Source organism: Phaethon aethereus, assembly GCF_964289735.1.
Source record: "Phaethon aethereus genome assembly, chromosome: 23".
NCBI classification, from domain to species: Eukaryota; Metazoa; Chordata; class Aves; order Phaethontiformes; family Phaethontidae; genus Phaethon; species Phaethon aethereus.
The window spans coordinates 7474354-7499504 of NC_138599.1; the positions used below are offsets into that span (position 1 = coordinate 7474354).

Here is a 25151-nt window from a genome sequence, read left to right on the forward strand (position 1 = left end):
GGGCCGGCACGCACCCTCCCTGGGCACCGCTGCTCCCTCTCCTGCATGCTTTGGGGAGACGGGGGTGCCCCTTTGCGGTCTCATGGGGATCCCTGACCTGGCAGGGTGGGAGTCAGGACGCCTGGGCTCCTTTCCTGACCCCGAATATGCTGCCTGAGGGCTGTGGTTTTAAAAAAAACCACCCAGATTGAGCTGTATTTGTCATCCTCATTGGCATGGCAACCATGGGACTAGCACAACTGGAGCTCAGGCTAGTTGCACAAGATCTCAGTTTGCGATCGCCCAGTTAATTAACTTCCTCCTCTTCCCCCTCCTTGCCCAGGAATGAAGCCTGGAGTGGAAGCAACGGGAAAAGCCTCCCGGGACTCGCTGGGCTCTGCCTGACCCCAGAGCAGGCAGGGTGGTTGGGATCCTGGGGTCCAGTCTGATGCACGTCCTTGTTGCCAGCGTTGCTCAAGCACTGGTTTTGATACAGAGCTCACCAGCTCTTTTCCTGCATTTGGGGTTCCCCTTCTTATGTACGTTTTTTCCAGCAAAAAAGGGTTAAACAATCAGTCTTTTGTGCAGAGACTCTCTCGGATGTCTTATTCTGAGCACTGCGTGCCTCTTCTACACAAATTTCCCTGCTACAGCAGGAAGCGGGGAATGGAGGGCTAAGAGATGCTCCTCTGAAGGAAAAAAATGGATCCAAGAATAAAATGAAGCGTTTTATTAACTGTTTATTAACGGGAAGGTGGAAGGCACGGCTACAAAGCAACATGCTCTCTGCAGCTCCAGGTCCCAGCCCCAGTTTTAGTGTTTGGTTGTGGGGGTTTTTTGGCAGAGCTCCTCTCTGCCCACCCCTTCCACCCTGTAGACAGAGACTGGGCCCTGGATCCTGAGAGCACCCTGCCCTGGGGGTCAGCAGTTGTGCCCCGAGAGGTGGGCCAGGACCAGCTCTGTGGGCAGGGAGGAGCAGCAGTGAGGGGTTAAACTCTTATCGGTGTGTCCTGCTGCTTGTCTTACCATTATTTCTCACAAATTTCATTTTAAATTGGCTCCTCTCCTCTCCGCAGCCTTGACTTCAGGCCAAAGAGGAGCTGGAAAGTAATTAGTCAGACAGTAATCAAGGCAACCACCTCCCTGCATTGGAAGGGCATGGCGCCAGCAGCCCTGAGCTGCTTTGTGAGAGGTCTGAGCTCCCTCGCCTAAATCCCCCGTGAGAACCGGGAGCCAGGGAGGAGAAGCAGCTCCCTCCCTAAGGCTGTTTCGAAGGGCCCCGGGGTTTCCCCTGCAGGCAGGGCCTCCAGGAGGAAGGGGGGTGCAGGCAGACCCTGGGTGTTGTAGAGGACACAGGACTGGTACTCGCAGGGCCACTCGGCCCAGGCGTAGCGCAAGCCCAGCGCCAGCGTCCCGCAGCCAGCCAGGGCCAGCGTCACCATGCGGGACTCCACCGCCACCACGGGTGCCGGCAGCCACCGGCACGGGGACGGCTGGCTGGAACAGCAGACCTGGGTGGAGGAGAAACCTCCATCAAGGTGGGCTTCCCTCTTCCAGCCCCAGGGGGAAGCTTTTCACCCCTCCTCACCTCGAACGCCCGCCTGTCCCTCCGACGGCAGATGAGCTCCTGGCTGTAGGTGACGTTCAGCAGACCCCTGGTCACCTCCAGGATGGCGCGGGTGGGATATGGCCCCTGGAAAACCAGGTCTTTCTCCCCATACGCCACAGCCCTGGCGCCCAGCTGCAGCCGGTGAGCCACAGTCTGCTTGTCCCGGGGATGGATGCTGCCGAGGAAGAGGAGGGAGGTGGGTTTGGTATCCCATAGCTCCATCACTGTGCCCTCACCCTCCCGCCCGGGACTCGCCTGCCATAGGGGGAGTGCTCATCGCCCAGATCCATCGCCACGGCCATGAAGGCGCTGGGCATCCTGGCATTGGGGACAACCCCCAGATCGGCTGTTTGGTGCCAGCGGAGACGGGCGAAGCTGTCGTCTGGGCCCTGCTGGCGATAGGTGGACAACTGCAAGGCAGAGTGGGAGGGGAGCTGGGGAAGCGGCTCAGCCATCACTCTTAAAACTGGCTGCTGCGGTCCCTGCCCGGGATTCGGCACCCCAGGAGGATCTGTCCGCGTGTTTACAGCGTCCTCTCCCTTCCGCCGGCTTGGAAGTGGCCTCCACGTGCAAAAGGATGGGTAAAGCCTCCCTGAGCATCGTGACGCCGTCCCTGCAGGGAGGGTGGGGGTCCTGCCTCTCGCCCCTGTGCTCACCTGAACGAAGCCGAATGGGAGGAGCAGCTCCGTCTGCCCAGCTGATCCAGCGTGGAAAGCCTGGCGCCAGTCGCCGATGAGTGCGGGGAAGGTGCAGTTGTACTGGTCCGTATGCAGGAAGGCGTTGGCCTCGCCTGTCCCCGAAAGAGAGAGGCCGATGAGAGCCCGGTGAGGTAGCGAGGGGCTGCTCCACCCCAGTGGGGGCTTACCCTGGTACCAAGCGACACCTCGCAGCGTCATGTTGAGCAGCGGGTGGATCATGGCATTCCAGAGCACGGAGGGCGTTTGTGGGCCGGAGAGATGCTGCCAGGGGGAGATGCTGGAAGGCAAAGCTGGGCTTAAGGGGATGCAAAACACTAGGCCAGCCCTGACGCGGGGGCTTCAGGAGCCGGGCTTGCATGGATAAAGCGAGAGCCATGCCAAAGGGGAGCCCTGGGGTCCCCCTCTTCCCCCCGCTGCCCCCTTTACCCACTGAGATGTGCCCTACACCCTCAGCATGAGAGGGGATTTTACTCCGAGGGGGCAAAATGATGCACGGAGGGGGCTGCGTTGGAAGAGGAGGTGAGACAGGAAGGGATGGAGGAGGCCCTCCAAAAGCAGCATGGCACGGAGCAGGAGGTGTTTCCAACTGCGTCTTCTCCTACCTCCCTGTGTCCTCTGGCAGCCCGCACGCCCGCAGAGCCCTGTGGGAGGACCAGGCCTCGATGGGGGTGCCCCCCCAGGCCGCCTCCACCAGCCCGATGGGGTACCGCAGAGCCTCGTAGAGGTAGCGCCCCAGCAGCCAGCAGACGGCCGAGAAGTAAGTGAAATTCCCATGGCCCAGGTTTTCTGTTCAAGAAACAGCGAGGCTGCAAAGGGAAAAAGGGGAAAAAAAGCCATTTCCAGGCTTTTTTTGGAGGCACGTTGCACTCACCGGCTGTCGGGATGGACCATGGCAAGTCGATCCGCTCCAGGTCCTCCAGCTCCATGTCGGAGCGGGCGGGCGCTGCGGCAAAGACGCGGACGTAGGGGTAGCGAGTGGCGTCGGTGAGCTCCTGGCTGGCGTTGGCAATCTAGAGAAGGGTCAGGAGCATGCGAGGTGCTTCCCTGCCTGATCCCTGCCCGAGCTGGCAGGATTGGGCCACACCACAGGGACTTACCTGTAAGACCGTCATTGCCATGTTGCTCTGCCCGCTGCAAAGCCACACGTCCCCAAAGTAGATGTCCCGCAGTGTTACATTCTCCGAGCCCTGCCCAGCCATCAGCGTGTAGGGACCACCTTGATCCATAGGGTCCAGGACAGTTGTCCATGTCCCAGAAGGTCCTGGAAGAAGAGGATGATGTTTGTCTTTCATGACCCCTGTGAAGACCTCAAGAGCTTCGCAGAGAGCCTGGATGAGTGGCCCAGCAACTGATGGGGAGGGACAGGCAATGAGGAAAAGCCTCCCCACCGTGAAGCCGGGCTGAGGGAAATGGATGTTGGAAGCTCTCCGCCATCAGAGTATCTTTCCTCCTGCAGGAACTTAGGGGTTAAAAAGAAAATCTTGAAGGCAAATGTGTGTCAGAGCAGAAGCTGCTGGGAGGAACTGGGATTACAGGAGCAGCTTGGTGTGTGTGACACCGAGATGTCTCCAGCTAATTTTAGAGGCGCCAAATCGAGGCGTAAAGATATTCTGCTGGAGTTTAGTGTGGATTTTCTGGCCCAGCTGGGGCTGGATCCTGCAGATCTCCCAGTAGTGGTGGATCTGGATCGCTGCTCTCTCACAAGATGCCCCTGGGCTCTCCAGCTTGTGGAGGAGCCCTTGAGGCAGCACCTTCTCCCCCTGCCAAGGTGATGAGTAGCCCCCAGGCAGAGAATGAGGCCAGCAGGTGAGGTTTGAGACGCCTCTGAGCCCTCGCAGCCTGGAGGAAGGCTCTGCCTTACAGAGGCAACGTCCTTGAGGGCCTAGAGATCCCCAGCAGGATCCTCCGAGGGGGGACACATCAAAAAAAAGAAGCCAGGAGCGCTCTGGAGATTTCCCTGGAGATGGTTTTGACAGGGAGAGGAGCTAAATCCCCCTCCTCTCCATCGGCAGCCTCATCATTCGGCTCAAGCCCACGCGGTGCCACCCACTCCAGCCAAGCTCGGCTTCCACTTGGCGCCTATGGGATCCCACTGTTGGGAAACCGGAGTGAGCAAAGGCTGGTGCTGGTGGGGAGGAGGATGGCTGAACTCCCCCATCCCAGATCTCCCGGAGAAGGGGAAAGCACGTCCCTAGGGGTGCATGAGGTGGAGATGTCACCATCACCTCTGCAACCCCCGAGCAGTGGCGGGACAAACTCAGGGGTGATGGGGCTGTGGACAACAGCCCCCACCCCACCCGCAAGTCCAATTTGGGCTCAGACATGCTCCTTGCCCACCAAAGCCACCGGCCCCAGTTGCCTGGTGAGGGTCCAGGACTGACCTTTAACTCGCACCGTCTTCTTCATGACGATGAGGCCACTGTCCCCGGAGAGAGCCACAGTCACTGTGGCCCCTGGCTCCCCGTAGCCCCACACCACGGCCCCCGCCGGCTCCTTCTGCAACACCATGTGGTCACCATAGTAGGATGCAAAGCCAAGTATCGCCCCTAAGATCAACAGACGGCGCAAACATCATCTTTTAGCGGCAAAAAGCAAGGGGAGAGAAACCCCTGGCATGGCCTCTGACTCCCTTCTAAATACAGATTTTTTGAGATCCTACTTAATTTATAGCTTCCTTCTCTCCTGGTCAACCTTAAGGTGGTTAAAATCACCAAAGAGCTGAGGAAGCAGCAGGATTTCAAGTCCCCAGGAGAGTCCAGCCCTAGGAGGGAAGTCACCTCCCAAAGCATGGGAGGTTGTGTTATACAGAGTTCGAATACAGATTTCAGTAAAAATTCTAGTAACGACATGGGAGCATCTCCACCAGCCCAGCCTTGCTAATAAATATGCTCTGATGTATTTTTCCCTCGCAAAAAAAGTTTGGCAAGTGGTGGGATGGGAAACACTGGGCACGCAGCAGCAGCAAAGGCTCCTTCAGCGGGGAGGGAAGCAGAGGTCTCAGCCCTGGTACCCCTAAAAGCCCCATTTTTTGGGGTGTGAAAATAAAACCACACTTTAAAGGGGGTTGGGCAGTGTTTGAGGGCACAGAGAGGCGATCTCGGCGGCGGTCCCTGTTGTAGCAGTCAAACTGGGGCTCACAGAGCCTTGTCTCCTCCACAGCTCGTCCCAGGCTGGGTTTAATGAAGAAATGATGTCCTCAGCCTCTCTGAAATCAGCCGCATCGCCGACCCCACAGTCTCATGCGACGAGGCTCCGGGAAGGACGAGTTACATAAAAAAACGTGTCGGAGGAGAAAAAAAAAAACAAAAACCAAGATGCCGAGGAAAGAGACTGGTGGCTATAAAAAGCAGCTGGGAGGAGGGAAGGGAGGAAAGCCCACGAGACGCTGCTGAGGAGCTGCATGCGACTCCCGCCTTACGTAAAGCGTCCCACAGCAGCAGCGACCTGCCAAGGGCATTGAAGGGGCTGGGGGGCAGAAAGGGTGTCGAAGAGGGGCTGGTGGGGATGCCAAGGGCATCGTAGGGGGGCTGGGGGGGGTGCAAAGGGCATCAAAGCAGGGCTTGGGGGGTGCAAAGGGCCCTGAAGCGGGGATGGGGGACGCCAAAGGCATCGAAGCAGGGCTGGGAGGGTGCCAAGGGCTCAGAGTGGGCCAAAGGCATTGAAGCGGGCCTGGGGGGGACCAAGGGCATCGAAGCGGGCTCAGGGGACGCTAAGGGCTCTGAAGCAGGCCTCTGGGTGTGCCAAGGGCATCGCGGCAGGCTCAAGGGGTGCGAGGAGCAGCAACGCGGGGCTTTGGGAACGCCATGGGCATCAAGGCGGTGCCAGCCCCCCAGCCCTTTACCTGCCGCCACGGGAGCCAGCGCCAGCAGCGCCCACGCCGCCATCCTGGGGGGGCGACAACGGGGCGTGAGGGCACGGCACCACCTGCCCCGCCAGGCCCCGCCCCCGCCGCCCCGCCCCGCCCAACGGGGGCGTGGCCAGTCACGTGTGGGCGTGGCCGGGGCACGGCGGGGGGCGGTTGCCAAGCGACAGAGTCCTCATCACCACAGCCAGAGGCGCCGGCGCGGCCTAGCCGGGTCGGAGGGGAGGGGCCGGGGATGGGGCCGGTGGGGTGGGGCCGAGGGCAGGGGGTGCGGGGCGGGGCGCAGGGAACCGGGAGGAAGCGGGGAGAACCGGGACGAACCGGGGAGAACCGGGGAGAACCGGGGAGAACCGGGGGGAACGGCGAGTCCGGGCTCCTCGCCACCGCTCACCCCGCCTTGCCCGGGCAGCCGCTGCGCACGCGCAGTTAGAGGCGGCCGTGCGCAGGCGCAGCGGGTGGGCAGGGGAACGCCCCCTAGCGGCGGCGCTGTCCACCACCCCGACTCATCTTTGGAGACACGTGTTCGAGTCCCGGCGCTGCCCGGTCGGGACCGCGAGGGTGAGGGTCGCGGCTAACCCCGGCTGTGCCGCTGCAGGGCGCCCGGGAGAGGCGGCCATGTCCATCCCCCCCTCCAGCACCAGCCTGCGGCTGCCTGCCGGCTTCCGAAACCTGCTGGAGGGGCTGGCACTGGAGGTGCTGCGGGCGCAGCCCACCGACGTGGTGGCCTTTGCTGCTCAGCACTTCCAAATGCTCCTGGAGCAGAGAGAGGGTGAGCGGCCCAGCCCGGCAGCACCCATTCCCACCTCTATCCCCCGCCCAACACTGTATTGCCTGCCCAACCTGTGTGGCACCATGCCTGCCACATGTGCCCATCACCCAGGGCATCAGGCCTGCCCCTTGTGCCCATTCTCTGTGGTGTCCTGTCTGCCTTGTGTGCCTACTGCTCAGGGCACTGCACGTGCCCCTCGTGCCCATCATAGGGGACTCTGCACGTTGCCCATCCCTCGTACCCTCAGCCCTGCCCCACATGCCTATCCCTGGGGTGTCAGGCCTGCCCCACGTGGCATCAAGCCTCCTCCTTCCCCAGAGAGCTCAGCTGACCCAGCAGTGTGGGGAGCCCGGCTGGAGGACGAGCTTCTCACTCAGCCCCCTTGCCAGGTAGGCTGCCCTCCCTGCTCACCCCTCTGGTCTCCTTTGGAGAATTTGGGGTGCCTGGGACCCAGCACCCACCCTGGCCCGACTGCCCTTGTCCCACCCCACCTGAATTTTAGGTTTTCCTGCTTTTCCTCCAGGAGCCAGAGGAGGACGAGGAGAAGGAGGACAAGGACGAGGAGGAAGAGAAGACAGGGAAGCAGGCAGGCAGTGTTGCATCCACACACACGGTAAGGGACACAACACACACCCCCAAAACGGGGCTATTTGAGCCCAAAACAGCATCGGGGTAGCTGACAGCACCCCTCAGCACCAACACGCCACAATTTCTCCCCAAAAACCCTCACTGTGATGCAGCAGAGAGGAGCAAACCCATGGCCCGAGGGGAACGCGCCCCCATAACCCTCTTTAAAAGGGATGCCTCCCTAGGGAACCGACCCGAGTGCTCGCCCCAAATCCCCCATTTGGCAACATCCAAACCCAAAATGAGGTGCCAGGACTCAACCCCCCCCGCCCCTCGATTTCCCCACCGGGCTCCTGTCCTTCTCTCGGGGGTGGGTGATGATCTTCCGTCCCACCCCCATGGCGCTTTTTTAATGAGAATTTTTATTAATGTGGTCCCCGCCGTTATTAGCGGCTCTCACATGAGATTTCTCCCCTAAAAAAAAACCCGGGTTTAGGAGCTGGGCTGAGCTCAAGATGATATTTTAAGGCTCTATATTTAGGCCCCTGCATCCCTGGAGGTTGTAAAAAATTTAATAGCGTCCCCGCGTCAAGGAGGGATGTGACATTGCTCCTATTCTGCCCCCCCCCAAGAACTGAGATGCTTCCCCAGCATTTTGGGGGGTGCAGGGGGGTCCCCAATCCCATTCCAACTGGTGAAATTTGGGTTTTCCCACCCAAAGTGGTGTCAAAATCCCAACCAGTGCTGAAAAAAAAGGATTATGGGGTTTGTGTCGAAATTGGCTGCTCTTCTTTTTGGGAGGGGACACTGAAAGCCACCTGCACACTCACCCCTGCTTCACCCCCCCACTCCTGTTTTCCCCAAGGGGGGAGCCGGCCATATGCGGCGTGCGGCGCTCGCCCACGGCACGGGGCACGGTGGCAGCTCCCCCAGGAAAAACAGGAAGGAGGGATGGGGAAAAAAAAAAGCTGGCGGAGACCCCACGCCGGGGCTGATGCCAACTGGCTACGCCGTGACCCCCCGGCACTGCCGCGCCGGCTGCCGTCTCCCGCTTCCGCAGCCGGCATCGCTGCCCACCCAGGGCACCTTTCCAGCATCGAATTCCACACACCCCCCCTTTTTTTTTTTTAAAGGATTTTTTAACACCTCGGTGCCACCATCTCAAACCACGACGGCAGGATGTTTCCAGCGGGTCTCGCCACCCGTGGTGTCCGCTCCCCCCCTTCCAAAACTTTATTTTATTAGGATACAGATTTATCTGGAGCCCCGGGAAAAGCATCACTCCAATGTTCCCTCCCCACCACGCTGCGCCCCGGGGTGGGGTGTTTTCTCGGATGAAGGGGCCCGGGGAGGAAAAACGCAGAGCCTGGAACGGGCTCAAAACCCGCCGTTAATGATTAGAAATGTTCTGGCATTTCGCGTCCCTCCTCCGCAGCCGCAGCCTGCGGGAGACGCCGGCGCTCGGTGGCTCTGCCAGGACCGGGGGGCCGCGGCCGGAGTGGATTCTGGGGACGGGGGGCTGTGTGCCACCAGCAAAAACGGAGTGCTGTCCACGCTTGCATTCAAAGTCCTCCTGAACCTGCTGGTTTTGTGCATTTTGGGGGGTTTACTGGCACCAGGATGATCCTCCCAGAATTTTGCATCCTAATTTTGGGGCTAATTTTCCCAGATCCTTGATGCAGGGGTCACCCCAAAGACATTTCTGCTTGGCTCCCCCATAAAGACCCCGTCTTCCCTCGCCAGAGCAGGCAGCAATGGATCTGGAGGATCTAAAAAAAAAAAAAAAAAAGGGGAAAAGGTTTGTTTTCCCACCTAAAAATCCCGGTGAAGTGGCCAAGGCTTCGCCTGGAAGCTGGAGTGGGGTTTTCGGGAGCTAAGCTGTCCCCCCGCCGCCGCGCTGGTGGGAAGAGGCGGCGGTGAAAAAGTGGCTCCGTCGGGGAGAGCCGGGTGCCGACAGCTGGCGGGGGGAACCGAGGGGTGCTCGAGGAGCACCCGTCTCGTGGGTGTGGGTTTGGGTGCTGCTGGGGGGGTGGTTGACCCCCAGGTGAAGTGTGGGTGAAGTGGCTGAGGGGGTGCAGTGGGGTGGGACGGGGCTGGAGGGGGAGCGGAGAGGTCTGGGTGCCCTGGGGAGCTTGGGGGTGTCGGGGGGCAGGGGGTGCCACCGCCTGCCCCCCAGCTGGAGCGGCCTCAGGGGCAGAGAGGGGGACAAGGATGGTGATGGGGACAGGGATAGTGGTGATGGAGATGGTGACAGGGAGAGGGATGGGGACAGAGATGATGGGGTTGGAGTTGGGGATGGCAGGGGCAGGGACACAAGGATGGGGACGGATGATGGGGTCGGGGTTGGGGTTGGGGACAGGGATGGGGACGATGAGGGTTGGGGACAGAGAAGGGGACGATGGTGGGGATGGGGATGGTGGTAGAGGCGATGGGGCTGAGGACAGGGACGGGGATGGTGACAGGGCTGGTGGCAGCAGCGGGGATGGTGACAGCGCCAGGAACGGGGCTGGTGATGTCAGTGGGACAGGGATGCTATCGGTGGTGGTGGTGATGATGATGATGATGCCGGTGATGGCAAAGAGGAAGGTCAGCAGACCCCCGAGCAGGACGTAGCCCTGTGAGCGAGCCCTGCCGGGGAGACCCGGCGCGACCCGACTGTGCCGGCAGGCCGGGGGGTGCGGGTGCCCGGCTGGGGGGGCCATGCCGCGTTTTGGGGGACAGCCAGAGCTGGCATCAGCGCGCGGAGCCCACGGGCGACTTCTGCAGTTGCTTAGCAACTCCCAAACCCGGATTAGAGGCGAGCGAGGCGGGCGATGCGGGGGGCTGCGGGCTGCAGCCCCCCGCATCACCCTGGGGGTCCCTTCTCTTTCCTGGGGTACCCCTGCTCTCGCCCCACCTCAGCATGGTCCGACGGCGAAAGCCGGGTCAGCAGATAGCACTGAGGGCTGGAAAAATTGGGGGTTTGCAGGTCTGGCTGGAAAACGCCCCAAATTTGGGATGTTGGGTGCTCCTGCAAGCAGGGAAGGGACCCCTGAACCCCAAAAGCAGAACCCCCTCCTCTGTGTGGAGCCCTCGTTTGGGCGCATCACCCCGGGCTTCAGTGGATGCGCAGTGGGACACGGTGTCCCACCGTGCCCACCCTTCCTCGCTGTCCTCATCCTCTCCATCCTCATCCTCACCCTCCTTCAGGACCGAGTCTGAAGTAGGTCACGAAGGTTTTTCCCTCTGTGCAAACAAACCTGGGGGGGGCAAACCCCTCTCCAGCATCACTGTGGGCCAAGCATCCCCCCCCACCAAAAATAACCCATCGCCCCCGTTTGCTGCAGCTTCGTCCCCTCCCACCCCCCAAAAAATCGCTGCAAATTTTGGCCCTGTTAAACCCGCCACGCCGGGGGCGAAGCCCGAAAGCAGCGTTAAATATTTGCTCGCATCCTCCGCAGGTGAATTTTGTGTTACACGAAACTCCGAGGCGAGCTGCCGGCTCCTTTAAGCGTTCGGAGGGAGTTGGAGGCTGCGAAATAAAATTGGAGGAGGGTAAAAAAAAAAAAAAAAGGAGGAGAAAAAAAAAAGAAGAAACACACACGCCCCCCCCCCCCCCCCCCCCCAAAGCCTGGCAGGGGTGTAGGGCTGATAGGCTCGCCCGGAGGAAAGCGCATTACGTAGGCAAGCGGCTCCGCACAACTTGCCACCTGCGCCCGGAGAGCCGCCGGGGAAGCGAGACCCTGCCGAGCCCCTCGCCCATCGCTGGCCACCCACCCGTCCTCCGCCATGGACTGCTGCAACGTAGGTCCCCCCCCTTTCACCCCAGCTTTTCTGCATTTCATTTATGATTATTAATTATTATTATTATTATTGGCCCCCCTCCGGAGCGGGGTACGGGGGCGGCGGAGGGGATTTGGGGTGGTGATGGAGGCGGGGGGGGGTACTTGCAGGGGGGTGATGCTGCGATGGGTGCTGCACCCAAGATGCTTAACCAACTCTGTGTCCCCCCAGCCCAGCGCGGCTGCAGACCCCCAGGCCCATATTCAGCCCCCCTCCCGTTTCGCACCGGTTCAGGATCCGTCCCGCCGGGGCCGGCAGCCACCCCGCACCGTGGCCAGCATCCCGCATCCCGCATCCCGGTCAGGAAAGTCCCCCCCCGACCCCAAATCCAGTGATCAGACAGGGAGTTCTGCTTTTTTATTCAGATTATTCTACACTCCCCCCCCCCAATTATTCTCCAGGCAGGGTCGGGGGCTGCTTATGCATAAAGGGATAAATTGGGGTGAGCAGGGGCTGCACCCCTCCATCCTCACCCGAGGGTGAGCACCCCTGGCCGCCCAGCCGCCAGCCGGCTCGGGGAGCTGATCCGGCAGAAAACCACGTCCTTTTTCCCCCCTTTTCTTCCTTTTTTCCCTCCTTTCCCCCCCTTTTTTCCATTTTTGCCTCCTTTTTCCCCCTTTTTTCTCCTTTCCCCCTTCCTGCTCAGCCGGCAGCACAGCGAGAAGCACCCATCTCCCATCCTGGGCACCTCCAGGGAGGCAAAGCCCACCCTGATTATAGGATTTATCCCCCCTGGATATAGGATTTCTTCCCTGAATGTAGGATTTCCCCCCCATATATACAATATCTCCCTCTGAATATAAGATTTCTCCCCTGCATATAGGATTTCTCCCACTTGATATAGATTTTTTCCCCTCCTTGGATATAGGATTTCTCCCCTGGATATAGGTTCTCACCCCCTGGATTATAGGACTTCTCCCCTGAATATAGGATTTCTCCCCTTGATATAGGATATGCCCCTCCATATATAGGATTTCTCCCCTGAATATAGGATTTCTCCCCTGGATATAGGTTCTCTCCCCTGGATATAGGTTCTCTCCCCCAGTATATAGGTTTTCTCCCTGGAATATAGGATTTCTTCCCCCAGATATAGGATTTCTCTCTGGGATATAGGTTTTCTTCTCCCCAGATATAGGATTTCTCCCCTGCCTATAGGATTTCCAGCCCTGGCGATAACATTTCCACCCTGGACATATCATTTCCACTTCAGACCCGTCACTTAAGCCGCTCTTTCGCTCCCCTCACCTTTCGCGACGGTAAAAACAACCCGAGCAACTTTGCGGAGCCGCGACACGCTCCGCGGGGAAGAGCATCCCACCCCCCCACATCTGCAGCTTCCAATTAACTCCCCCCCGCTCCAAAAAAACCCCTCCTCTAAAGGGTGCACCCCGCCGCTGCTGACACCGGAGCATCCAACGCCGCCGGCTTCGCTCCCACCTCACTTGGTTTTCCCGTGGCTTTTTCCCAACCTTGACCTCGGCGCTGGGTCGGATGCGGCTGGAGGGGAGTGGGCTGCAGTGATTTATCCCGGGGGGGGGCTTTTCCCCCTGCCTCCGGCATCGCTGCCTTCCCAAATTCCCCGGTGATTTCAGCCAAAGCCCTGGGTAGGGATGCAGGAGGATGCAACAGGCTGCGAGGGAAGGGGAAACCGAGGCACGGCCAGCTCGGCTTGCGCAGCGTGACCCCCGCCTCCCCGTGCCCAAAATCGCCCCCAACCCGCCCTCTGCTCCCGTGGGTGCTCCTCTCCCTGTATCGCAACCGTTTTTAGCAAAGAACCCTCATTTTTAGCACAGGGGCTAATGTAGGACCTTATTTAATGGATTAAACTGTGGGGGGTGCCCTTTTTGGGGCACCCCCAGCCGTCACCCCCCCGTTGCTGCCGGCAGGAGGGAGCCTGCACGAAGCTGGACGAGGACATCCTGGACATCCCCTTGGACGATCCCGATGCCAACGCGGCAGCCGCCAAGATCCAGGCTAGTTTCCGCGGCCATATGACCCGCAAGAAGATCAAAGGGGGTGAGATCGATCGGAAAACCAAGGACGCCGAGTGCGCCAACAGCAGCCGCGGCGGCGACCTGCGCAACGGCGACTAGGTACGCCCCAAATCCCCCTTATTCCCCCCACACCCAAAGTCGGGTCGTGGGCGCAAGGGTGCCGCTCCGAGCGTCCTTCCCGGCGCCGATTCAGGCTGGAGCGTCGTTCCCTGTGCCGATTCGGGACGGAGCATCCTTCCCCGCACCGATTCGGGACGGAGCATCCTTCCCCGCACCGATTCAGCCTGGAGAAGGGGTTTTTCTTCCCAGGAGGTGAAGGCACGCAGGCAGGCAGCAGGCAGGCAGCCCCTGCCTGCCCTAATTTTGGGAGCGCGCCGTAGTAGTTACCACGGGAAGGCGAAGCCCTAGATTTGAATTTAATTTCTCCCTTAGCAACACCACCCCGAACGCCTCGCCTCAGCACATGCTATTTTTAAAAGCCTGTGTCACAGTCTCCTGGCAGGAAAAGGTAAATTTAAAAAGCGCCCACGGCGCCGAGGCCGCGTGGCATCGGGGCCCGGGGGGTGGCTGTGCCGCGCCGTGCCGCGCCGTGCCGCGCCGTGCCGGTGTGGTGAGCGGGGAACGGCGCCGGCTACGGGGAAGGCTGGTTTGGGGTCACCGGCGGGGAGGTCTGGCTGCCGGCGCGGCCACGCGTGTGCGGCGGAGCTGGTGGGGCCGCAACTGGGATGTAACTGGGTTGCAGCCGGAATGCAGCGGGGATGCGACTGGGATTCACTGGGGGGGCAATGGGGATGCAGTGGGGGTGCAGTGGGGACACAGTGAGGCTGCAATGGGGCGGCAGTGGGGCGGCAGTGGGGAAGCAGCTGCCAGCTGCAGGGGCTGTGCAGCTCCTGAGAGCCATGAGGCTCGTTAGGCCGAGCCTCGTTAGGCCGAGCCTCGTTAGGCCGAGCCTCGTTAGGCTGAGCCTCGTTAGGCTGAGCCTCGTTAGGTGTGCATCAGGCGAGATGGGTCCTCCCCCTCCCCAGGGTCCCGTGCCCCCGGGGGGTCCAGGCCGGGGTGTCCCCCCCGGCTGCCGGGCCGGGGGCAGGTTGCAGGCAGCAGCGGGACAAGGGCGCAGCAGGGCGCAGGCAAGGTGCAGGCAGGTTGTGGGCGGGCTGCAAGTAGGGCATGGGCAGGGTGCGGGCAGGGTGTGGGCAGGGTGCAGGCAGGGCAGGGCATGGGCATGGAGAGGGCACAAGCTGCAGGAGCAGGGTGTGGGCAGGGTGCAGGCAGGGTGTGGGCAGGGGTGTCGGCAGGGAGGGGACAGGGCAAGGAGAGTGTGCAGGGTGCAGCAGCAAGGTGCAGGAACAGGGTGCAGGCAGGGCACAGGCAAGGGTGCAGGCAGGGCGCAGGCTGCAGCAGCAGGGCGCAGGCAGGGTGCAGGCAGGGTGCAGGCAGGGCAGGGTGCAGGCTGCAGCAGTGGGGCACAGGCAGGGTGCAGGCAGGGCACGGGCAGGGTGCAGGCTGCAGCTGTGGGGCGCAGGCAGGGCGCAGGCAGGACGCAGGCAGGGCGCAGGCAGGGCGCAGGCAGGACGCAGGCAGGGCGCAGGCCCAGTGACCGCTCTCTCCTTGCTTGCAGGGGCCGCCAGGCGCTCCCCGGACCCCCCTCGCCGCCCGCCGAGGCCCAGGAGCCCCCGCTTCGCCCCGCCGCCCCCCGCATGCGCCCCCCGGGGTCCCCCCGCAGCCGGGCCCCCCCCCGCCCCGGCCCCCTCCCGCCCCAATAAACGTCCCTGCCAGAGGCCCGGCCTGTCCTTGGCGCCTTTTGATGTCACCCGGCGGAGCGGTGAGGTCACAGCGGCGCGGAGGTGGGATGGTCACAGGGCGGGTGACGCCCAGCAGTGATGTCACGCGTGCATGTCTGAAGCCACCGGCCAGGTGTGTGACGGCTGGTGTGACGTGACAGGCACGCCTGACATCATCACAGGGCGTGCAATGGCTGGCACGACATCACACAAGTTTGCGTGACACGGCGTGATGCCGCTCACGAGTGGGACATAGCACGTGTGGTGCTCTGCAGCCATGAGTTGGGTGCTGTGATGTCACTGCTGGACGTGTGATGGCTGGTTTGACATCACACAGGCGTGTGCAACACCACTGCTAGAAGTGATCATGGGTCTGATGTCATATGGGCATGTGTCATGTTACTGCTGGCTGTGTGATGGTGGATGTGACATCACGCAGGCACACATGACATCACTGATGGACACGTGACAGCCAGTGTGATGTCATACAGGCATGAGTCAGGCGCTGTGACGCCACGCACTCACATTGTGACATCATACCGCCTGACTCGACATGGCAGGGTGTAACCTCACGGTGACGGACAAGCGATGGGTCTTGGGGTGTTAAAACACACACACACCACGACGCCACCCTGAGGACCCCGGCCGGTGCCGTGTGACATCACCCAGCCACTGTGACATCACCCAGCGGGACACGGGCCCCACGACCCCCCTAAATCCCCACAAACTCACCCAAACCCGTGGCGCCAGGCAGCGCGGCCAGCTTTTAATCAGAAAACCCCTAAAAAAAAGTGCCCCCCCTTCCCCACAGCTTTTAATGCTCTTTTATGAAAAATCCCCCGTTTCAACTGACACACACATATATATATATATATATAAAAAAAAAACCCCAAAGCGAAGAGGGCCCCCTCCGGGGGGGGCCGGGGCTATTTTGGGGTGTTCTACTGACAAGGAGACTCGGCCCCCCAAACCCGGGGAGCCTCCCGCACCCATTAAACAACCCCACGACGAGTCCAGCTGCTTGAGGCGTCTTTTAAAAAGAAAAAAAAAAACCCCAAAAAACCCAACAAGGGAAAAAAACACCCCAAAAAATGGGAGGGGGGTGCGCTGGGTACGGGCACCCCTTTTTTTTGGAGGGGGGGCTCACACCAAGGAGCCGGCCCGGCTCTGCGCCGGCACCATGACGGGGACGGCGCCCGCCCGTGCCAAGCCAGAGGGGGACAACGACCCCGGGGGGGCGGCCGGATCCTGGCGGCGCCGGGGGGTCCCGTTCACGGCAGGGGGAGAGAGGTTGGGGGCGCGTCCCCCTGCCCGGGCGGGGGGTCCCCGGTAGCTGCCGGTGGCGGTGAGGATGGAGACGGTGTCGGAGGGGGGTTTGGCCCCGTAGGGTTTCTCCCGGGCGACGGAGGACAAGGTGCTGGTTTTGGAGATGGTGTCCGAAGCCGGACGCCTCGCCCACGTCGGGGTTTTGGGGGCCACGGCGTCTTCCCTGCCGAGAGGGGACAGTGTCGGGAGATCGGCACCGGGAAAGCCCGCTCTTCCCCTCCCCCACATCCCCCCAAAGCAACAGGGCCCCCGAGGTTGTGCGGTGCTCCTGGACCCCAAAACAGGGGGGGCAAGAGGGAAAAGGAGGGGAAACAGGGGTGGAAAATGCCCTTGTTAAATCTGAAACCTAATGATCGCTGGCCAGAGATGGAAACTTCCTCCCACCCCGTTAATTCTGAAAACTATTGCCCAGCAATGACTGGGCAGAGATTGGAAACTTGCTCCTCTCCGTTAACTCTGAGACCTAATGATGACTGTCCAGAAACGGAAACCACCTTTCCTCTCCTGTTAAATCTGAGATCTAGTGATGACTGGCCAGATATGGAAAGCTCCTCCCTGCTGTTAACTCTGAAAACTAGCAATAACTGGCCAGAGGTGGAAACCTCCTCCTCACCATTAACTCTGAAACCTAGTGATGACTGGGCAGAGCTGCAAACCCCTTCCCCCCTTCCTGTTGACTCTGAAACCTAATGATGACTAGCCACAGATGGAAACCTTCCCTCCTTTCCTGTTAACCCTGAAACCTAGCAATGACAATTTGAACCTCCTCCACGGGAGAGGCGCCTCACTTGATCTCGTTGGCTGCCTCCTCCTGGCTGTCACGTTTCTTCCTCCGGTAGCCAACAACCCGCCGGGCAAAGAAGACAACGGTGGCGAGGGCGCCCAGGGAGCCCAGCACGGCGCCGGCGATGACGGCTTTGGTGCTAGCTGCCGGAGAGAGGCAGAGAGGTGGCGGGGGAGAGTTCGCTTCCCCCCCTTATTCCCACGGGGACCTCACGGGGACCGTGTCCCCCCCGTCCCCGGCCCTGCGGACACGTACTCACTTGAGTGCACCTCCAGGACGACGCTGCACTCGGCCGAACCCGCTTGGTTTTCGGCCACGCAGACGTAGAGACCCGACATGTCCAGGGAGAGGTTGGTCAGCTTGAGGGTGCCCCTGGCCCGGTCTGAGGGTGAGAAATTTGGCTACTGCCCCGTGGGCACCCTCTTGCACCCCACCACCCTGCTGCCACCTTACCCTGGGCCGGGGGGAAGAAGACCTGCGGGGTGGGGTCCGTGCGCTGCCACTGGTACGCGGGCGAGGGCTTCCCCTTCCCGGAGACGCAGCTCAGGGTCACGTTGGCCCCCACGGTGGGGCTGCCGTGCAGCTGGCAGGCGGGGGCGGCCGGCGGCACTGCGGGCACCGGCGTTACTCCCGCGGGACATTGTGGCACGGTCAAAGGGAGCCGGGGTGACCGGCGCAGCCTTACCCAGCACGGTGAGGTTGATGACGCCGATGTTCTTGCCCGTGCTGGTGACGTCATCCACCACGTTGACGGTGCACATGTACTGGCCCGAGTCGCGCTCCCGGGTGGCGTTGATGAGCACCGAGATGTTGTGGGTGAGGACGGAGTACAGGAACCCCACACGGGGCTTCAGCTCCGTCTCCTCCACCTTCACCACCCCATCCAGGTAGGTCAGGATCTGCACGGGGGAAAATGCCCGCTCGGTCGCTTCCAGATGGTGTTGCAGGAGAGGAGACACCCCCGAATCCCAAATTTTGCGGAGTAGCTGCAGGAGTCCCCTCCATCCTCACCTGCCCTGAGCATCCATGGCATGGGAACCGCAGGCATCTCCCCACCGTGGGCACCACAAGTACCCCCCCAGTGATGGGCACCATGAGCAACTGCCCCATCATGAGCATCTCCCCACCGTGGCCACCACAAGCATCTTGCCCGATGTCGGCACCACCAGCATCTCGCCATCGTGGGCACCATGAGCATCACCCTATCATGGGCATCTCCCCACCACGGACATCTCTCCACCATGGGCACTTTCCTATTGTGGGCACAATGAGCACCTCCCCATGGTGGGCACCTCCCCATGGTGGGCACCAGAAGTACCTCCCTTTTGCAGGCACCGTGGGCATGCCCCCAGCATGGGCATCTCCCCATCATGGGCACCTTCCCACTGTAGGCATCATGGGCCCCTCCCCATTGTGGGCACCACAAGGATGTCCCCCATCACGGGCATCTACCCATCACGGGCACCACGAGCACCCTCCTCCCCATAGACACCACCCCATGGTGGGCACCACGAGCTTGCCCCCATCATGGGCACCACCTCATCATGGACACCATGAGCATCCCCTCGTGCTGGGCACCTCCCCACGGTGGACACCACAAGCACACCCCCACCTTGGCCACCTCCCTGCTTGTCCCCCGCCGCCTCCCACCAGGTCCCCTCCCCACCCCTCACCTGGAAGGGGTCGGCATCTTCCTTATCCAGCAGCCAGGTGACATAGGGCTTCTTCTGGGAGCGGCTGGTGTACCAGGCGGGCAGCACCGCTTGCTGCCCCTCCACCGAGAAGACGGAGCCCGTCCCCACCTGCACCTCCAGCACGGCCGAGGAGACGCCTGCCCGCGGCCGGCGAGGGAAGAAAACGGGACGTGACTCAACCCCAGGTGCCACAAACGCCACCGGTCGCTGGAAAGCCTCCCCGCTCCCCAGGGAACCCAACAATCCCGGGCTGTCGCCGGGAGGACGTCCCTCCTCCTTCCCGGCCGCTCCGGAGGACGCGGGACAACCCAGCGCCCTTCGCTCCCATCCCCCTTTCCCCCCCGAAGCGGGAAAACCTGCGGCCGAAAGTCGCCCCGTCCCAGGGGTCCGCCGCCGCCTCCCCCCGAGGGGCCGGACGCCCCCCTTTAGCTCAGCGCTGGGGTGCCCCCGACCCCCCACCTCCGCCCCACGGGATTTATTTTTGGGAGGGGGTCACCCACATGCACCCCACGAGCCCTCCCCGTCGTCCCAGCCCCCCCCCCCCCTTTGCTACCAGCACTAAACTGGGGTTATTGGCGGGTGGTCTCCCCTGCCCCCCCCCATCCCCCCTCCCCATCCCCGTGTCCCCCGCGTCCCGCCATCCCCCCGAAACCCCGCTGGGAAGGGGCAGCGGGATACGAGCGGGTACCACGGGCCGGAGGAGGATGCTCAGCTCCCGGGGGAAGATTATTCCCCGGCTTTGCCCGTAAGGCTCAGCCGGAAAATTAATCGGCTCAGGCCAGGTCGGGTTTGTGCCGGGTTGTTTTGTGGGGTTTTTGTGGGTTTTTTTTTTACCCCGGGGGACGCCGCTGCGCGCCCGCATCCCGGCGGCTCCGTCCCTGCATCCCGCCCATCGATCCGTGTCCCCGGCTGGCCCCGGTCCTGCCAGCGCCCCAGGGATGCTCCGGGTTGGGATGCGGGCGGGGAAAGGAGGATGCTACCCCGTCACCCCGAATCCTCGCTGCCACCTGGGATTTGGGGAAAAATCCCTGGTTTCGAGGGACTTAGGGAGCCTCTGGCATCCTCGCTCTCTTCCCTGCGAACTCAGAGGTTTTAATTTGATTTTTCCAGGGTGGGAAGAGGAAAACAAGGCGCTGGGGGGTATTTTTAGCCTTCTCCCGGCCTCCGCTCATCCCCCCACCCGGCAAGGCATTGGCGCGGTTTCCGGACGGAGCCTTCCAGCTCCGGGCAGGAAACTCTGCTCCGGCCGATAAGTCTTTGCAGGAATTAAAAAAAATAAATACATTTAAAAAAAAAAAAAAAGAACAAATTTCCCTTCTCTGGTGAAAAACCGGGAGAAATCAGCCCCGGTCTGGTGAGGATGCGTAAAAATAGCTCACCCGGGCTAAGAACATAAACCCTTAAGTCCTGGCGAGGGGGGAAAAAAAACGCCGCTGGGTGACGGGGACGGCAGCGGGGAGCCAGCCCGCGAGTCACGTCGTGGCAAAATAATTGATATTATTAGTATTATTAATCACGCTGAGCTACGGTAAAGAATAAAATGTAGAGTATGGAAAAAGAAGGGTCATTATGTTGTAATTGTATGTAATTATAAAGAGAATTGTGTTCAGGTTCGAGAGAAAATATATGATCTCTAATAATTATGGTGTAATTTCTATAATAAAATAGATAATATCTCATATACATCCTATAATGATTATAAATATACGGATATTTTTATACGGATAGTGATAATAGTGGGGATGTGATAGTGATAACAGTGATCATAATAATGACAGTAATGATAATAGTGGTGATGATTATATCAATATTAATATTAATTTAATTATTAAATAATTTAATAATAATATAGTTCATTAATTATGCAAATGGCATCATTAAATGGCGCCACAGCTCCTAAACCTCCGTGCGTCCCCAACAGCCAGGAAAATCCTTGGTTTTTTCAGCCCAGCTCCTCCATCTTTATAAATATAATTGTATTAAAGTTGGATAATCTAGAAGAAAATATACAATATCTAATAATTATATTGTAATTTCGAGAATAAAGTAAATAATATGCAATATACATCCTATAATAATTGTGTATATAATTATATTTTAGAAGAATAATGCTAAAAGTTATAATAATGATGATGATTATAGTTATATTAATAACGATAATAATAATGATATAGGTCATTAATGATGCAGATGGCATCATTAAATGATGCCACAGCTCCTAAACGTCCGTGCATCCCCAACAGCCGGGAAAATCCAGGTTTTTCAGTCTAGCTCCTCCCTCAGCATCATTTTTGGGGGCAAAGAAAGGGTGATGGGCCAAAGGGCAATCCCAGCTCCGGAGGGGGAAAAGATGCTCCAGCACTGGCCGGGGGTTTCCCGTCACACCCCTGGGCTGAAAACAGCCCCGTGTGTCTCAATGGCACCAAACCCACTGGTGCCTGCCACAGGCCAGGCTCCCCGTGCTCTCACCGGGGTGTGTTAACTCTGAAACCTAATGATGACTATGTTAATAGTGCTCTGTGGCTGCAGCTTTGCTCAGTCATCCTCAAACCGCCGTGACAGGAGGTCGCGACTCCATCATCTCCCCTCCAGCACGTCAGGGAAAGGTGGTTGGAGCCGGATCTGGAGGATGCTCGCTCCCCAAAATCCCCCTTTTCTTGCAGAACTCACCCCAAATTCCTCATCTTGGACAAATTTGACCCTCAAAATGGCTGGGAGTGCTGGTGCTTGAGCTGTGGGCACGGGACCGAACCCTTTGGCATCAGCCCCAGCTTTAGCCACCTCGCTGCTTCAAATCCTCTAATGCTTTAACCAGATCGAAAAAATTAAGCTGCTCCCGGTGCTCATACGCATATCGGCGGCGGGGGGGGGGGAACCTTGGGACCTCCCAGCTCCTATTTGGGCTGAAAAACCTTGATTTTTATCCAGCTGCCCCGAGCTAAGCACATGCCCGCTGTTTTCCCTGTGCTCCAGCCCATCTGCCGGGATTTTTTCCCTATGGAAAAAAATAACTTTAAATTTGCCTTTAAAAATAACTTTAATTTTTTTCCCTAGGGAAAAAGATACCTTTACGTTTATCTTTAAAATTACCTTTAATTTTTTTCCACATGGAAAAAAAAACACTTTACATTTACCTTTCTATCTTTTTCCCTGTGGAAAAAAATCCCTCTAAATCCCTGTGCCCCTACGGCAACCTCAATATTAATTGCCACACCTTTATTAAACACATCATCCTCATCCAAAATCACATCATTTCACCCCAAAAAAGCTACTTTCCGGCTCAGGGCACACCGCCCCCAATAAAAGCATCCCCCCCCAGACCCTATAAGCTATTAACTGTATGGGGAATTAAAGGCAGGAGGCAGCTGGGGTTTGATGACCCCGCACGATAGGATTAAGGCACTGGAGTCATGTGAAACCCAGACCCAAATTAAATCCCGAGAGACCAAGCTTGGGATTTAAAATACACAGCGGGAATCTGGCCGGAAAAAAGACCCCTAAAAAAAAAAAAAACCTCGGAAAAAGGTCAAGGAGCTGCTTCGGCGATGCGACGCAGTCACTTGGTGACTTTTTTTTTTAATATTTTTGGGGTATTTGGGGTTTTTTTCTTCCCTTAACTCTGACTATTTATAAACGGGCAGATAGGAGATGCCGGGCTGCGGAGCGACGTCCGTTGGGAAAATCCACGGCGGCTTTTCTCACGACCCCGGGGTGGGGGGGCAGAAAGCGCCGTATCCTCCGGAGAGGCCAAATTTGGGAAAAAAAAAAATTAAATAAAATAATAATTATAATAATACGTGACTTTGCTATAGATAGAAACATGCTTTAACCCCTGATGTGGGAGAAGGCGGCGGTGACGGCAACGGGATGGGAGGGGGTTGGGATGGGGACGCTCAGCATCACCCCTCATTCTGCTTTTTCCCCGTCATGATCCTGGACGGACCCCGTGGGATGGGGACGGGATGTTCGCAAGCAAACTTCAAGGCAAAACACCCGTTTTGGGCCCGAAAGCGTCTCTTTGCTGCATATTTGTGCTCTCGGGCCCTATAGCATCACGTCCCGGGACTTGGGCTTCTCTTTTTTTGGGGATCCATCGCGACCCTGTACAAATTAACGCTGTCGGGACGTGGCGAAGGAGCATCCCGCCGGGATTTAAGGACGAAGCGACACCCACGCCTCATCCCGACACACTTTAATTAACTTCTATCATGGAAAAAAAATTACTTCAAGGAGCAAAAGCCAGCGGCTCCGGGAGCGAGGACCCCCACCCAGCGTCCCTCCGGGGAGGAAACGCCGCTGCCATTGTGTTTGGGGCCGTTTCCTTTCCCCAAAGGCCTCTCCTTCGCCGGGAATGCCAAGGGACGTTTCCCTTTGGAGCAACGGTGGCGTTTCCAAAAAAACTCAAATAGGGATGGAAATTAGTGGGGGGAAGGAGAGGAAACCCCATAGACAGAGAGGGGTTGAGACCCGTCACCCCAAAACCAGCCAGGGTGGCCCTAAAGCACCAGTAAACAAGGGAGGTGGCAGGTTTTTATTGTAGGAAAAAGAGAAAAAATGGATTTTTTCCTGCCTGATGCCATGCAGGGAGGTGAATTGTTGGCTGCGGCCCCTCGGGGGCCCCAGGGTCCCCCCCCCCCAGGGCGGCTTTCGGTTTGGGGGTGCTGGAAGGTGCCGTGCGGCAGCTCTGAGGAACAACGTGGCTTCTCCCGGGGGACCCAGATTTTCCCCGCTCAGGGCATCCCAAAGAGGGGACGGGGGTGGATTGGGCCCCCCTCAGCACCCACCTGCCTGCTGGGCTGGGTGGATTGGGGGCACGGAGAGGGGCTTAAAGCTCCCTGGGGTCCCACGCGGTGGTCCCCGCTTCTGCGTCTTGCGGGATGCCCCCCGACTGCTCCGCGCCCTGCCCGGTGACTCCCCCGGTACCCCGGGTCTTGCCCGGTGCCCCCCCCGGTACTCCCAGGTCCTGCACGGTGCCCCCCCCACCCTCGCCCTCGGTACCGCCGGGTCCTGCCCTGTGTCCCCGCCGGTAGCGCCGGGACCTGCACGGTGCCCCCCCGGTAACGCCGGGTCCTGCTCTATGCCCCCCCCCCCGCCCTCGCTACCGCCGGGTCCTGCCGTGTGTCCCCACCGTTACGTGCACGGTGCCTCCCGGTACTCACGGGACCTGCCCTGTGCCGCCCCGGCACCCCCAGGTCCTGCCCGGTGCCCCCCCCGGTACCACTGGGTCCTGCCCGGTGCTTCCCTGTCCCCCGTGCATCGCGCCCGGTGCCCCCCGGTGCCCCCCCGTGCCCCCGGTGCTCACCCAGCAGCGCAGCCAGCGCCAGCGCCGCCCGCGGGAGCGCGCCCATGGCCGGAGCCGCCGCCGCAGCAGGTGCCGGGGCCGCGCCTGGGGGGGGGGAACCCGCCCGCAGGTGGGGGCGTGGCCTCCGAGGGGCGGGGCGTGACCGAGGGGCGGGGCCTCTTCCGACCCCACCCCGCGGGGGGGGGGGGTGTCCCAGCCCGGGCATACCAGCCCCACACCAGCAAATTTGCGACGATTAATTAATTATTTGTGTTATTATTAATTATTAAATTGGGGCTGGGGGGGGCAATATGGCACCCCCACGTCACCCCCCAGGGACCCCAAAACCCACCCCAGCCACATCCCTCCTGCCAACGCCCCTGGGGGCCTTACAGATAAATGTGATAATCCTTAAAGCAAAATTGGAAAAAAGCCCCCCAAAAAGAGCATTTTTTGACCCTGCGGCTCAAGCATCCCCATTTTAGGGACCCCCGGGCTGAATCCTGCCTGGCTCAGCCAAGGTTATCCCGGTCCTTGCTCCGACCAGGGTCAGACCCCGAAGCACGAGCGGAGATTAGACGCCGGTGGAGGAAGAATTAATCCCTTCTCGCCCTCGTCTCCCCCCTTAAACCCAGCCTGGCCGTGGGGACTGCAGGATCCGGCCTCGGGGAGCGAGGGGGCTTCGGGGGATCGACCCGGCCAGATCCCGCCCGGATCTCACCCTGCCAGCACCGCCTGCTCCACCTGACACTTCCCTCTGGGCTCCCGGCAGAGGCTCTTCGGGGAAACTCACCTTATTTCAGGATGATTCACCCTATTTCGAGTGCTGGGAGCAGGAGCAACCTCCTCCTCTTCCTCTCTCCGCCATCTTAGGGCTCAACCGCATGCAAAGGCGATGCCGACCTCCAGCCGGGCAGTGGTTCCTCACGTTTTCAAAGATTTCAGGCAACTCCGTGGGGGAAGGAAACAGGCTCCAGCGATGCTC

General features: G+C 59.8%; 3 protein-coding genes across 3 annotated transcripts; 1 reads left to right on the forward strand and 2 right to left on the reverse strand.

Annotated features, from left to right (window-relative positions):
* Positions 1-1187: 1187 nt before the first annotated feature.
* Positions 1188-6765, reverse strand: SIAE (sialic acid acetylesterase; the record flags this gene model as incomplete). Its single annotated transcript, XM_082009993.1, has 11 exons — positions 6540-6765; positions 6128-6171; positions 4668-4832; positions 3384-3547; positions 3158-3296; positions 2889-3072; positions 2454-2563; positions 2245-2378; positions 1844-1998; positions 1568-1763; positions 1188-1490 (listed from the first exon to the last, which is right to left on the reverse strand). Exons 2-11 carry the CDS (start codon positions 6168-6170, stop codon positions 1188-1190), a joined length of 1593 nt encoding a protein of 530 aa, XP_081866119.1. The 5' UTR covers position 6171; positions 6540-6765.
* LOC309412915 (sperm surface protein Sp17-like) lies at positions 6764-13399 on the forward strand (the record flags this gene model as incomplete). The annotated part of the gene is made up of 4 exons (XM_082009953.1): positions 6764-6917; positions 7236-7306; positions 11148-11267; positions 13193-13399. 4 exons carry the CDS (start codon positions 6764-6766, stop codon positions 13397-13399), a joined length of 552 nt encoding a protein of 183 aa, XP_081866079.1.
* Positions 13400-15723: 2324 nt separating this feature from the next.
* LOC309412933 (endothelial cell-selective adhesion molecule-like) lies at positions 15724-24233 on the reverse strand (the record flags this gene model as incomplete). Its single annotated transcript, XM_082009979.1, has 7 exons — positions 15724-16570; positions 17196-17334; positions 17451-17573; positions 17645-17800; positions 17877-18090; positions 18865-19022; positions 24188-24233. The coding sequence occupies 7 exons, from the start codon at positions 24231-24233 to the stop codon at positions 16225-16227; spliced, it is 1182 nt and encodes a 393-aa protein (XP_081866105.1). The 3' UTR covers positions 15724-16224.
* Positions 24234-25151: the final 918 nt, after the last annotated feature.